At 45.0% G+C, this 14,427-nt stretch overlaps 1 protein-coding gene across 2 annotated transcripts in view; it reads right to left on the bottom strand.

Annotated features, from left to right (window-relative positions):
• Positions 1-4,347: 4,347 nt before the first annotated feature.
• The window catches only part of LOC144509339 (prolyl endopeptidase-like), a 33,086-nt gene continuing 23,006 nt past the window's right edge, over positions 4,348-14,427 (bottom strand). For both annotated transcript variants that reach the window (XM_078238020.1, XM_078238021.1), the window contains exons 11-15: positions 14,087-14,223; positions 12,175-12,269; positions 8,528-8,659; positions 7,219-7,375; positions 4,348-6,305 (exon numbers count right to left, since the gene is read on the bottom strand). In XM_078238020.1, coding sequence (XP_078094146.1) covers positions 6,014-6,305; positions 7,219-7,375; positions 8,528-8,659; positions 12,175-12,269; positions 14,087-14,223 — 813 coding nt within the window. In that variant the 3' untranslated portion in view covers positions 4,348-6,013. The remainder of the gene's footprint in view (positions 6,306-7,218; positions 7,376-8,527; positions 8,660-12,174; positions 12,270-14,086; positions 14,224-14,427) is intronic.

Here is a 14,427-nt window from a genome sequence, read left to right as displayed (position 1 = left end):
CACTGTTCCATTTTGAGATGCTGTATTCTTTTGGTCCTTGGTATATCTGAAAAGGCTAATTTACCCACTTCCCATGGTCAGGATTTTATGCTGCAACTTTACATTCCCTGCTTTGATAGTTGCTTTGTCTGAAACTTTGGCAAGAACTTAAGAACAGAAGAGATAGGAGAAGGAGTAGGGAATATGGTTCTTCGAACATTCAATAAGATCACAGCTGATCTTCTACTTCAACTCTGCTTTCATGCCCCATCCCCTGATTCCCTTAAAATCTATCAATCACAGTTTTGATTATACTCGGTAAGTGAGAATCCACAATCCCCGAGGGTACAGGATTCCGAAGTAATGAAGAAATTGCTTCTCATCCTAGTCCTAAATGATCAAACCCACATCCTACAACTTGCCCCATGGTTCTAGACTCTCCAGCCAATTACCTTTTACAGGCCCTCCAAATGGAGATAACTGCTTTGGGTATTTTCCCTTGGATTTAAATATTTACCCCGATGAAGAGGGTTTGAATGGTGCCAAGACAGGCTGATAGGATGTGCGTGCTCTCCGTCTGTTTCCTGTAAGAATCCAAAGTAAAATTAATTTGGACAGGCTCATACTGTTTACAATGAGAATGCGTGTAAATGCAAGACATTTGATAATAATGCTTTGAGAGGCGAGTTGGATGATTGATGGGTCAATCAGGAATGATGCACGAGATCTATAGGATACAGAGTTAAACACAATCTACAGAATATTGAGCCAGCTGAAACCTATAGAACATACAACTAGCCGAGATCTTTAGGATTGTGAAGCCAGTCTGAATCTGAAGGCTGTAGAGGTAACCAGGACACATACTGTACCAAGATACGGAGATAGGGGATTAAGATATGGGGCGGTACAGTGGCACAGTGGTTAGCACTGCTGCCTCACAGTGCCAGGGATCCGGGTTCAATTCCCAGCTTGGGTCACTGTCTGTGTGGAGTCTCCACGTTCTCCCCATGTCTGCGTGAGTTTCCTCCGGGTGCTCCGGTTTCCTCCCGCAGTCCAAAGATGTGCGGGCTCGGTGGATTGGCCATGCTAAATTCCCCTTAGTGTAAGGGGGACTAGCTAGAGTAAATGCATGGAGTTATGGGAATAGGGTCTGGGTGGGATTGTGGTCGGTGCAGACTCAATGGGCCAAATGGCCTCCTTCTCCACTGTCGGATTCTATTCTATGATTGCATAGCTGAGACCTAAAGAATGTAAATAGCCAAGATCTGTTGGATATGTAGCTAGCCAATGGCCTATATGATGTACAACCAGCCATGTGCCTATAGAATACAAAGGTCTATGATCCACATGTTACTTATGTTTTTGAAAAACAGATACACGGACAACAATCCCGAGAATACAGTGCAGGAGGGGTTGAAGAATCAACATTCCCCATTGCATTTTTTTAATGATTCTTTTCGTTAATTGGGTGTCCCACATTATTGACCATCTTGTGGGGGGAAGAGAATGGTGCAGGGAGGCAGGTATCCTCTATGTGGGGCGGCACGGTAGCACAGTGGTTAGCACTGCTGCTTCACAGCTCCAGGATCCCGGGTTCGATTCCCGGCTCGGGTCACTGTCTGTGTGGAGTTTGCACATTCTCCTCGTGTCTGCGTGGGTTTCCTCCGGGTGCTCCGGTTTCCTCCCACAGTCCAAAGATGTGCGGGTTAGGTTGATTGGCCAGGTTAAAAATTGTCCCTTAGAGTTCTGGGATGCGTAGGTTAGAGGGATTAGCGGGTAAAATATGTGGGGGGTGGGATTGTGGTCGGTGCAGACTCGATGGGCCGAATGGCCTCCTTCTGCACTGTAGTGTTTCTATGTTTCTATGTTATGTAGGCTTCTGCCTGTGAACTGTGTGGCTAACTGCCAGCAATGAAGGGAACAGTCCCTCCAGTCTTGGGGTAAAGAGTTCAGCCTGTTGATATGCTGAGAAAAACAATGCCTCTTCCATGATAGGGGCTGGTTAGAAAATTGAATGCTTCCCCCCTTAGTGCACACAGCCACGTTTGTCTTAATGATGTCATACTTTGCTGCTATAGAGTAAAATTCACAGGGAAACTTAAAACGCCAAAACCTGAAGCTGCTAACAGTGAGAGGCCAGAGAATAAGCCAGAGAATGTGCTATTAACTAAGAATCTATCATGTACAGAAGTAGACAAGAGACTATCAGATACAAAATTAGCCCAAGATCTTTGAACAAAGAGCTCCCTCCATCAATCAGATACAAAACTAGCCAAGGTTATTCAATACAGAGCTAGCCACAATCTATAGGATATAAAGCTATCCATGATCTGTAGATCATAAAGCTGGTCAAGATCTATTGGATTTCGAACTAAGATTTGTAGGACAACATGGCACCTTCAGAAAGCTAAGGTCCAAATTTTTTCTTATGTTTCCAAAATGCCTATCAGATAAAGCCAACAATCCCAAGAATATCGTACTAGCCACGCAAAGGCATAGAGGAAGAAATAAAGAGAATCAATGGGAATAAATGGGAATCTATAATGACCAGTAACCTGTCCAGTTTGGCGACAGATGTGGATCACGCTGCAGATGTCTGGGACAACTAGAATCATCCCTTTCCTCATTAGGGGAGTGGGGGTGGGGTTCTCCAGTCCGGCCACTATTGCACTCCCCTCGTGTCTGTCTACAGTGTCCATTGTGGATGTAAACACTGCTATATTATGCAATAAGTAGAAATGTGTTTAGTGTAGGTGTGATAGAAAGGCATGAAACATTTGAACTCTTTTAGTACTCATTTGTCTCCCTCAGTCACAGGCTGTGCTCCAGAAAGCGAATGTTTCATGCCATTTATGTAGTGAAGTGACAAGAGTGTGTGCTAATCGTGCACACTTTTCATTTTGAATAACTATACAGAGCTACCTCAGAATAGGTTTAATATGTTACTGTGACTAAAGAGTGGAACTCACAGAAGGAATATACAATTTCCTTGAGTTTCCCCCCAACCTCTTTCTAGTTGCTCCTGTGAATAAGACAGATGTGAACTTTTTTTTGTGCTTGTCTTGTATGTATCAGTAGAGTTACATAGACACCCAGTAGAATTTGTTACTTATTCTTCTAAAAATGTGATATTTATATATACCGTGTTTACCTTTTTTTTTGAACACATTTTTAAGACATTGTTTACAGATCAATGGATAAACCAAAGGATGTAATTGAGATTGTACAGGAAGTGACAGGAGAATGTAGCATCGTTTACTGCTAGTAACCAAAGCAATGCAGCCCCAATGGGTTACAACTGCTGTTGTGGCCATGTTACGCTAAGGCTGTGTGAGGGGGCCCATTGAGCGCCAGGGAACAATCCAGAACTGTAACACATTTTCAATAAGTGAATTATGACATGACTTGAAATGAAAATTGGATTAAAAAAAGATTGTGTTTTGTGTACATTTTCTTGTCGTTTTTTTTCCCAAATCCCGTGGCTGTAAACTTTTAAAAACAAAACCTTGTGTGGCATTAATGGTGCAGTGAGAGAAATAATTTGCATTTAGATAGCACCTTTCACAGCCTTAGGCTGTCTCAAGTGCCTTACGGCCAAAGGAGGACTTTTTGTGTAGCCACTGTTACAACGTAACCAAAAGTTGCACAGAGCCAGTTCCCACAAACAGAAATGAGATAATGAGGGGTAGGCAATGGCCTAATGGTATTATCGCTAGAATATTAATCCAGAAATTAAGCTAATGTTCTGGGGGCCTGGATTTGAATCCTACCTCGGCAGGTGGTGGAAAATGAATTCAATTTTAAAAAATCTGGAATTAAGAATCTGCTGATGACCATGAAACCATTGTCAATTGTCAGGAAAAACCCATCTGGTTCACTAATGTCCTTTAGGGAAGGAAATCTGCTATCCTTACCCAGTCAGGCCTACATGCGACTCCAGAGCCACAGCAATGTGGTTGACTCTCAACTGCCCTCGGGCAACTAGGGATGGGCAATAAATGCTGGCCAGCCAGCAATGCCCACATTCCAAGAATGAATTTTTAAAAAGTCAGATAGCCTCTCTTTAGATGATTCTGTTGGTTAAATGATCAATATTGGCCTGGACACCAGAACTCCCCCTGCTCTTGTTCAAATAGTTTTGGGACAGCCACCGGGCCAGACCTGAAGATTGAAAAGTATCAGACTTGGCTCCCCTTCTCATACCCATCTATCCCTTTATCTTGCCATATAGCCATCGAGTTCCCTCTACACACGACTGACATTATCTCCATCTCCTGTGCGTCCTTGGACGACCTATTGTGTATTTTCACCACACTCCCTACTTACTTCAGATTTCCATCATTCATAATTATTTTAAAAAGAAAAGTTGACGCAATGTGATTATTTATTTCATTGTTTGGTCAGACACAATCTCAGACAAATGCAGCGCACAAATTATTGGATTCAGCATCACTATTACAAGTGTTAGCAATGGTTCAAGAATATATAACTCAGTGTTAGAGTGAATGCCCCAGTCAAGACAAAAAGATTTACATTTATATAGAGTCTTTCATAACCTCAGAATATCCCAAACACCTCATTGCCGATGAAGTACTTTTTGATGTTTTTTAAAAATTCATTCATGGGATGTGGGTGTTGCTGGCTAGGCCAGCATTTATTGCCCATCTCCAGTTGCCCTCGAGAAGGTGGTAGCGAACTGCCTTCTTGAACCGCTGCAGTCCTGGAGATGTAGGTCCACCCACGGTGCTGTTAGGGAGGGAGTTCCAGAATTTCCAGTAACCACGGTTGCAACGTAGGAAGCGTGACAGCTATTCTTGCACAGCAAGCTCCCATTAACAGCAATGAAGTTAAGTGAGAAGATCACCTGTTGTAACGATGCTGAGTGAGGGAGAATCGCTGGCCTGGAGACCGGGTAGAACTCCTCTGCCCTTCAAAGCGTTATGGGATCTTTAACATCTAACAAAGAACAATACAGCACAGGAACAGGCCCTTCGGCTCTCCAAACCCGCGCCACTCCCTGGTCCAAACTAGACCATTCTTTTGTATCTCTCCATTCCCACGAGAGTGGATATGGGACTGCGGCATGTTTTAGACGAGGAATCAATCAGCTTAACATTTTGATTGAACATAGTTTCTCTGAATCCAGCAAAAATCAGTGGAACTGACTGCAAAACACACGTTTATATATCATCCTGTACAGATGTGAATGTTCCAAACTACCTGCTCCACTCTGGGTGAGCAGCAAACATCGGGCAGGAGACAATTTAAAGTAGGTCAAAGAGCCACATTTTAAGGAGGTTTTTTTTGAAGGAGGACAGAAAGTTAGCAAAATTGGGGGTGCGGGGATGGCAAGTGATTTGGAAATAGAATTTCAGAGTGCCTCAGGGGTACGCTATTGAGGGTGGAGCGGTGGGCAGGTTGCAGGTTCGAATAGCAACATTGGAGTTGCACCTGTCTTCTCAACCAGTGTGTGAACATACAAATGGTGGGCAGGGATAATGCAGCTAATCCAACAAGCCTACCCCACACTCATAAGTGGAATAGCGGAGGGGTAAAGTTACTGGTCTAGTAATCCAGAGGCCTAGGCTGAGGCTCTGGAGACACGGGTTTGAATCCCACTTACAGCAATTGAGGGAATTTTAATTCGATTAATTATTAAAATCTGGAATAAAGTGCTAGTCCCATCAGTACTCATCAGGAAACTACTGGAGTGTCGCTAAAAACCCATCTGGTTCACTAATGCCCTTCGGGGGAGGAAATCACCAACAGCACTTGCATCCCCAGCACAAATAAAAGTAAATTGCCAAAGCATTGAGGCTTGACGCCTTACCCCAGTGGCCGTTAATTTCTTGGAAGAGGCAAAAAAAATCCATGATCAACAGCAGGAAAAAACTCTCTGACCCCCCATCAGGTAATGGGAACACACGCCAAGACACAAAGCACAAAAAAGAAAGAATGGGGAGATTATGAATTAGAACAATCAAGTGTATCAGTCTGCTTCAAACCAGTGGTCTGATTTGACTTCAAGCTTCCCTCACTCGCCCCAGTCCAGCTTCAAAGTTTCGGCAATGAAGGCAAAGATGTCCGTCTCTTCTTCAATCACCTTGATGGTGGGTTTTCCAGCCCCGTGCCCGGATTTGGTGTCGATCCTGATGAGGAGAGGGTTTTTCTGATGGGGACTGCGCCCCACTACGTGCTGCACGGTAGCGATAAACTTCAGAGAGTGGAGAGGCACCACCCGGTCATCATGGTCAGCAGTGAGCAGCAGCATGGCTGGGTACTGGACACCTCCCTCCGGTGCCTTGATGTTGTGGAGTGGAGAATACCTGGTGAGAGAAAGAATCAATAATCCTTATTGTTAAAAGATTCCCGCTTCCCCTTCCACCTCTTTGTTTGGTAGCCATGATGTGGAGAAGCCGGTGTTGGACTGGGGGGCACAGTAAGAAGTCTCACAACACCAGGTTAAAGTCCAACAGAGAGAGAAAATGCTGGAAAATCTCAGCAGGTCTGACCTTTCAAGTCCAGATGACCTGTTTTCTCTTTTCTCCCTTTACAGATGCTGTTAGACCTGCTGAGATTTTCCAGCATTTTCTTTTTTGGTTTCAGATTCCCGCATCCGCAGTAATTTGCTTTTATTAAAGTTCAACAGGTTTATCTGGTTTCACGAGCTTTCGGAGCGCTGCTCCTTCGTCAGGTGAGTGACTCGCCTGAGGAAGGAACAGTGCTCCAAAAGCTTGTGATACCAAATAAACCTGTTGGACTTTAACCTGGTGTTGTGAGCCTTCTTGTTGTTTGGTAATGGCTCCGAAATTGACCTCATCGTCAAGTGGGCGAGAAATATGGTTAAAAAGTCAGCCAGGGTCCTTATTGGAAAATGTACATATGCAAAGGTGCAGAGGTGGGAGTTGTGGGGTGGGAATGGGATTAGATTAGCTGTGACCACACGCCTTCCAGTCTTTGAATCTTGTGCTCCAAAGTCACCCATTGGGTAAGGTAACCAGAGGACAGTCCAGCCATGGAACTGAACCCCAGCAATAGTACCCCAGTGACAATCAGTAGCCATGGAGTTGTACTCCCCTGAAATTCAACTGAGGGGCTCCGTCACATTATTAGAGTTTCAGATAGTTCCCCACAATGGATAGCACATGTTTACGAAATGTGTTCTTGGCACCAGCTCCATGCCTAATGATATCTGAGGCACCAGGGCAATGATACAAGCCATCCCCAGAGCTCACTCACTTGAAGAGCCAGTCAAACTGCTCCTTTTTATCGGAACAGCCAAAGTCGGAGGTCCAGGCGTGGCCGATGGTGAACTTGTGGAATTTGAGCATGTCCATCACGCCAACTTCAACAACCGCACAGCCGAACAGGTCAGGCCGCTGGTTCACGCATGCACCTGCCGGAGAGATACTGCAATGAAAAAGTGCTTAGATATCACCGAATATAATCGAGGGAGGTCATTTGGCCCATTTAGCTCTACCTTCCATAGAAGCCTACTGTTCGCCCATCACGACTCCTAATTGTCTCTCCTCTAAGCGGCATGTTGGCACAGTGGTTAGCACTGCTGCCTCACAGCGCCTGGCTTCTGAGTTCAATTTCGGCCTCGGGTGACTGTGTGGAATTTGCACCTTCTCCCCGTGTGTGCGTGGGTTTCCTCCGGATTTCCTCCCACAGTCCAAAGATGTGTGGGTTAGGTTGATTGGCCATGCTAAATTGCCCCTTAGATGGATTAGCCATGGTAAATGTAGAGGTTACAGGGATAGGGTTGGGGAAAGGGTGCTCTGTCAGAGAGAGTCAGTGCAGACTTGATGGGTTGAATGACCTCCTGCATTGTATGACTCCAGATCTTTTTTTCATTCCTGACCCAAGACTATTCCAGGAAATAATTACACTTCATGTGAGATACTTCTGAAATCCTTGTTGAACTTGCCTTTCGCCAGTCTGTAAGTATGCCTTCCTTGTACTTAACTTGAAATAATGCTCAGGATTAACATTCTCTACTCTGCTTGGTCTTCCATACAACTCTATCGTGGCCCTTAGGATAAAAAGTTTCTCTCACTTTCCCTCCATTACTGTGCCCATTGATAATAGGGATTAGTTTGTGCCTCTTCGCTGCATTATGTGCAGGGCTTGGCTTTTGCCTTGCTGGAGTTAAATGTAATACTAATTCCAGTACCATAGAGCATCAGACAGCATTCGACATAAATCTACTGGATCTGGCAACAGATCTCAATCCTGATCCTGCCAAAATCCTTACAAACGCACTTTCCAATAGGAGCCAATAGATGGCAATCTGGAACTGATTTTCCTGTCCCGTCGCACGCACCTGGATTTGCCAAAGCTGATAACAGTATCTGCCATGAACTGCAGTCTGCTGCATTGACTAGGATTGGTCCGTGATCACGTCTGGGCTGAATGGTTCAGTTCCAGGACAGTTTGTTTAGTTGGGGGTTGGGGACTTCCCTTGGGCCTTGTACAAAGTGACCCTCCATATTATATATCATCAGGGTTGACCTTACTCAGCCAAGGTCTGTCTGAGGTTCCCTACCGACCAGCAGGCCCCCGTTGGAGCCTCCATTGATGGTGAGTTTCTCCTTGCAGGTGAATCCCTCCTGGATCAGGTACTCGGCTGCACTCTGGAAATCATCAAAACAGTTCTGTTTCTGACCCAGAATCCCAGCTGCAGAAAATTAAAACAGAAGCAGGTCACACACAAGATGGGAGTGAAACACAGTGGGTAGAATTTAATACCCTCCCTCCCCCCACGTGATGAGTTGTGGTCGTTGGGGTACTTAATTGGGTGGGAGAGCAGCTCCTTCCCGCCCCACTCTGTTTAACTCCATCGATGGCCTTCTTGCGTCGTGGTCAATTAACCCCGCAGTAGCTCGACGGCTCGTCATGAGGGGGACAGGACAAATAAATTCATGCAGGTTTACTTGTGGGCTCCCAGGGCTCCATTGCTTAAATGATTTAGAAACGGGGGCCATTTTTTAAAAATAAGGGCTCGCCCGTTTAAGACAGAGATGAGAGACAGTGGGTGCGATCTTACTGGCCATTCACGCCACGCTCCTGCTACAGCGAGGCCAGAGAATTTGACAGCCAGCCAAATCTCCGTTCACTGCAGCGGGATGGGAAAATCCCCTTGGAGTGAACGGTGGTAACATTCCGGCCTTTTTCTCTCAAGAGGGTCACGAGTCTTTGGATTCTCTTCCTCAGAAGGCGGTGGCAGCGGAATCTTCAAATGTTTTTAAGACAAAGCTAGATCGGCCAGATCGATTTTTAATTAACAAACAGGTGAAAAGTTTCAGGGGTCGACAGGAATGTGGGATAGAGGTCACAATCTTATCAGCCATGACCTTACTGAATGGCGCAGCAGGCTGGAGGGGCCGAGTGGCCTACTCCTAATTCACATATTCGAGAAAAGGAACTTAATGCCTGATTGACAGACCTGGCATTGGGGCGGTGGGGTGTTGGGGGGACAGGTGCACTAAGAGCCAGCCCCCGACTCCCACCGACCCCGATTCCACAACCCACGCCCCTCCCCTGCCATGACTCAACTGTGGCCTGGGATCCAGCGATGATCCTAGATCTTGGGTGGATTACTGACAGCAGACACTGGGCGGAATTCTCCAGCCGCACTGGTCTAAAAGCTGGAAATTCCCGCCCGACTGTCAATGCGTTTCACATTCTCCGCAACCAGCTCGCTAAAATTCCAGTGGTGGGCAGGATGGGAGAATTCCGGCCACTGTCTCCCCTGCCATTCTGTACAGTTGTCAGCCTCTGATTGGACAGCAGCTCTCAACGGGCAAGACTTCTGCCCAGTGCAATCTAATTAGGTTCACTGAGACTTCCCTAGAGACGATGTGGGGCTCTTGCCAGCTCTCCAGCTTGGCGGGTGGAACCTCTGTAACCTCCATTAAATATTGCCGAGTGATACTGTTCCCACTTATGTGTCATAGGGTGAGGGGTTCAAGCCCACAGTCCAGCCAGTCCCAAATTGTGGAGGCTAGAGTTTCCTCTTTAAATATTGGGTTGACATTTTGTGAGGGGTTAGGTCAGAATGATCAGCAAGTGAAGGGTAGTACTATTGCCTCTTGAGTCTGAAGGGTTGGGTCCCTCCAGGCTGCCTCAGCGAGTAGAGACTGGAGTGCCAACTCTGAATGCTGGATTGAGGTCCCCCGGGGAAACTTGTGTCCGACTGGTGTGAATGTATTCTAACCCCCGTGTCCCCTATCGGAAAGTTTAGGTAGGCTCTTTATCCTTGGCTGCAACCCAACCTAAGGAAAGGTACTCAGGAAGTCCCTGTGAAACCACCTCAGAAATTGTTCCTTTGTAAATGGCTCAAGAATCTCGTGTGTGACACTTGGCTGGGACTAGCCCCAAGGGCAGAATGGATGGATTTTTGGGATATCTCCCTGGTGGGCTCTGTGGTAGAGTGGGGTAAGAGCAGTATTGTCCCTCCAAATCAGAGCTCACCCCAGCGTGACACACATTGGTCAGTCCCTCACCGTCACTGGGCTAAATCCTGGAATTCCCACCTTATGGCATTATGGGAACTACATTGCCACCAGGACTGCAGTGGTTCAATGAGAGGGCACATCACCAACTTCATGGGATGACAGAGGATAGGTCATAAACGTTGTTCCTGCCACTGACCCTCACAACTCGAGTGCAAATAAGCAAAAATGACTGGGGCAAGGTGCTGGTGTTCACCTGTGGAACACTCAGACAGTGAGTTATTAACCAAGGTCCTTTTGTGGACCAGCCTATTTCCTTTTTTTCTGACCTGTCCAGAGGTTCCCAAGATAACCAGACTGGGAGGTGCGAAGATAGCTTCACATTACAATCCCAGCATTCATTCCTTTATGACTAGGAGTATTACAGAGCTTGTGGTTCACAATTTTAAAGATGGAAATTGTCAGGAAAACAGAGGTAGTTTGAAGGGATTTATATTTATATTGTTTAATATTAGAAATAAGGTATAGTTTTAAGTGGGTTTAATTTAGTGTTGTGTGAGAAAGATAAACATAGTTAGATTCAGGTTAGATAAGGGTGTTTGTATGTGTGGGGGTTTGGTCAGCTAAAACTGCTTCGGTTGTACTTAAGAGACGTTACGGCATGAAAAGTAAATAAAAGCTTGGAGATGTAATAAGTTGTTGCTTAGCAACCAGGAGCACCTTTAAAGTAGAAAGGCTTTAGTGATTGTGTTTTTAACTGATTTCAGAGCAGTTGGTTGTAGAAGGTAAAAGATGGAACATTTCTCAGATTTGCTAGAAAAAAAGTCATACAATGGAGTAATGGTTAAGAAAACAAGTGCAGGAAACTTAAAGAACAGCTAGTTAAGGAAACTAGAGGAAAGAAGATAAGTTTCCAAGAAGTCTGGAGTTAAAAGAACAAAGAGGAACTGTGTTTGGGGCCAGGATATTGTTTATGGAAGTTAAAGTCAGACATGGGAAAAGAAGAACTGATGAGGTTGGCTACAGACAAGCCACATATCTGAAGCAATCAGAAATAAGCATACTGATTTCTGGTGTTTGAAGTATTCTGCTGGGGGCAGAGTAACTGAATTTGTGTAAAAGCATTTAAGACAAAGGAAGCCTGAAGGGGAGGCTGAAAACCTGGTGCTGGATTCCTTGTTAAAAAGTGGAGTGAAAGCTTTGTTTGAAGAGATAGCTAGAAAACCGAAATGGATTATTAATGCAAGCAGTTGTTGGAAAGCATTGTTTGAAAGAGGATTTCAAAGTGTGTCCTTTTGAGTGTGGAGTTCAGAAACTCTCATATGATAATCATTTGGGAGGGGGGGGAATAGTGAGAGAAATCCACGGAATATCAATTGAATGGCTTCAGCAATTTGGTTTCAGAATGGGGTGTTAAGGGCCAGCCATGTTGCTGAGAGACAGAAATAACACATGGGTCCAGACGAGATAATAATAGCAGGTTGCCTTCCTCAAGGAACAGCAGTGAACCAGTTGGGTTTTTACATCATTCCTGTTGACTTTATTGGTACCATCGGCATTCAAATTCTCACACCGTTATGGTTGGATTCGAACACAAGCTCTTTGAATTATCAGTGCAGGTCTGCTAGGCTAGTTATGATTGCAGTAACACAACCATAACACCACTGTACCTAGTTGAATGTTCAGAATTAAGTGAAGTGAATCCAAGGTGAAGGACAGATTGTCAGGAACCTCTTACCTTGGTGCCAGGTTTCTCCATACTCTCCTCCTCCTCGTATATTGGCCACGGCAAGGATTCCACCCAGGTGCCTGACAAAAATGAGGTACGCAACGCTGGAAACATAGCAGGGGAAGTAAGAAAGTGTGAGATGATTAAACACAATACAATTATTCTACAATCCATAACAGTGGTCTATTATGAACTGAGGCAAGTTTGAACACAGGCCTAGACTTTCAGATGGAAGGAACTCGCTCAGGATTTGAAGTGCTGCGCGTGCCAGTAACCACGACTGAGGCCTAATATCATTTGCTGATGGAATCACTTCAAGTGGTGACGCCTTAATCAGTGACTTGAAATAAGGACTTGCATTCCTATTTCCACTTTCACCAGCTCAGGGAGCGCCAGAGCATTTCACAGCCAAATGCGTTACTACTCGAATATAATCACAGATGTAAACCAGGAAACACGGCGGCCAATTTGTTCGCAGGCAAGGAGGGGATTAGGCAAAGAGATTCATACATGGGTATGGAAGTCTCTTTGATTTATTCAAATGAGTAGAATATCCAAAGTGTTCACATGCAACAACAACTTGCATTTATATAGCACGTTTAACACAGTAAAACGTCATGTGTTTGCGCAGCAAACTCCCACAAACAGCAATGAGATAAATGACCAGATAGTCAGTTTCTGCAATGTTGGTTGAGGGATAAATCTTTGCCAGAACAGCGGGAAAAACTCCCTCGCTCTTCTCTGAATAGTGCACTGATAGGGTTCCACAACTGACCTCAGAGCCCCTCAGGAAGGAAGGTGAGAAAGCGGTCAGGGTTCCAGTTTGGATTCGCTGGTCTCGACCTCTTTCCCCCACGCCCAGGTTCATGAGGAAGAATGCGCGAATTAAAAGTCTAATGATGACCAAGAAACCATTGCCGATTGTTATAAAAACCTATCTAGTTCACTAATGTCCTTTAGGAAAGGAAATCTGCCATCCTTACCTGATCTGGCCTACATGTGACTCCAGAGCCACAGCAATGTGGTTGACTCAAAGCCCAGTGAAATGGACGGCAATTAGGGATGGGTAACAAATGCTGGCCCAGCCAGCGATGCCCACATCTCGTTAAGAAATAAAAAGGAAAAGAAATTGGGCCAACACCATTGGAACAGCAGTGGACTATTCAGCCCCTTGAGTCTGTCCCGTCATTCAAATAGATCATCGCTGATCTGTATTTGAACTCCAATGAACTGACTTTGATCCGTATCCCTTGATGCATTTACCCAACAACCTCTGTCAATATCAACCTGAAAGCTCCAATTGATCATCAGCATCCACAACCTTTCAGGGGAGACGCTCCCAGATTTCAGGGGAGACGATCCCAGATCTCTGGGAAGATGATCTCAGATCTCTGGGGAGACGATCCCAGATTTCTACTAACTTAAGTGGGGAAAAAAATACTGATTTTAATTCTGAATGGCCTAGTTCCAATGTTAACGGTACGTCCCCTTATTCTGAATTTTCCCACAAGAGGAAATAGTTTCTCTCAATAACCTACTGAATTCCTTAATGATGTTAAGCATCTCAATTATCTCATCCCTCAGAGTTCTAAACCCAAGGGAATACACTCCTAGTTTATGAAACTTATCCTCATAATTTAATCCTTTAAAACCCGGTATGAATCTGCACACTATTCACTCCAAGGCTAAGAACAGAATACCTGTTTCTTTATTTTTTTTCATGTAAAAACCAATGGCCACAGATTTACAATCCCCGGCACAGTTTCTTGAGGATCCAAATGAATCCTCAGTCTCTTATAGGGACGGTAACTGAAGTACCTGCCCGACAGATGTTCTTATGTTGAAAAGGGGGCCTGGAAGCTGTCCCTACGACAAGCCTAGCTGCAAAACAGCTCAACACTCAACACTGCCAGTAACTTACTTGTAATATGGAGTTTGAGAATGGTTGAATCCTCCATAGCCATGCAGGAATACTGGGTGGGAACCATCTCGTTTGATTCCTTTCTTGTGGACAATAAACATTGGGATCTTAGTCCCATCTTTACTCGGATAAAAAACCTTTGAGGCAAAAATGTAACATCAGTGACGAAGCAAACACATATAAACCAATCAGAAACGGTGAAGAAGGTCAATGTAACTCATTTCCAGTAACTGTCTTGCGCTTCTTCTTCCGAAGGTTCTAAATCTAGCACCATGACAGTTCAACAGTAGGCACAGTCTTTCCCACACTGTCATAGAATCGCTACAGTGCAGAAGGAGGCC

This window comes from Mustelus asterias, chromosome 21, assembly GCF_964213995.1.
Source record: "Mustelus asterias chromosome 21, sMusAst1.hap1.1, whole genome shotgun sequence".
Lineage (NCBI taxonomy): Eukaryota > Metazoa > Chordata > Chondrichthyes > Carcharhiniformes > Triakidae > Mustelus > Mustelus asterias.
This window is presented reverse-complemented; position numbering and strand designations above follow the sequence as displayed.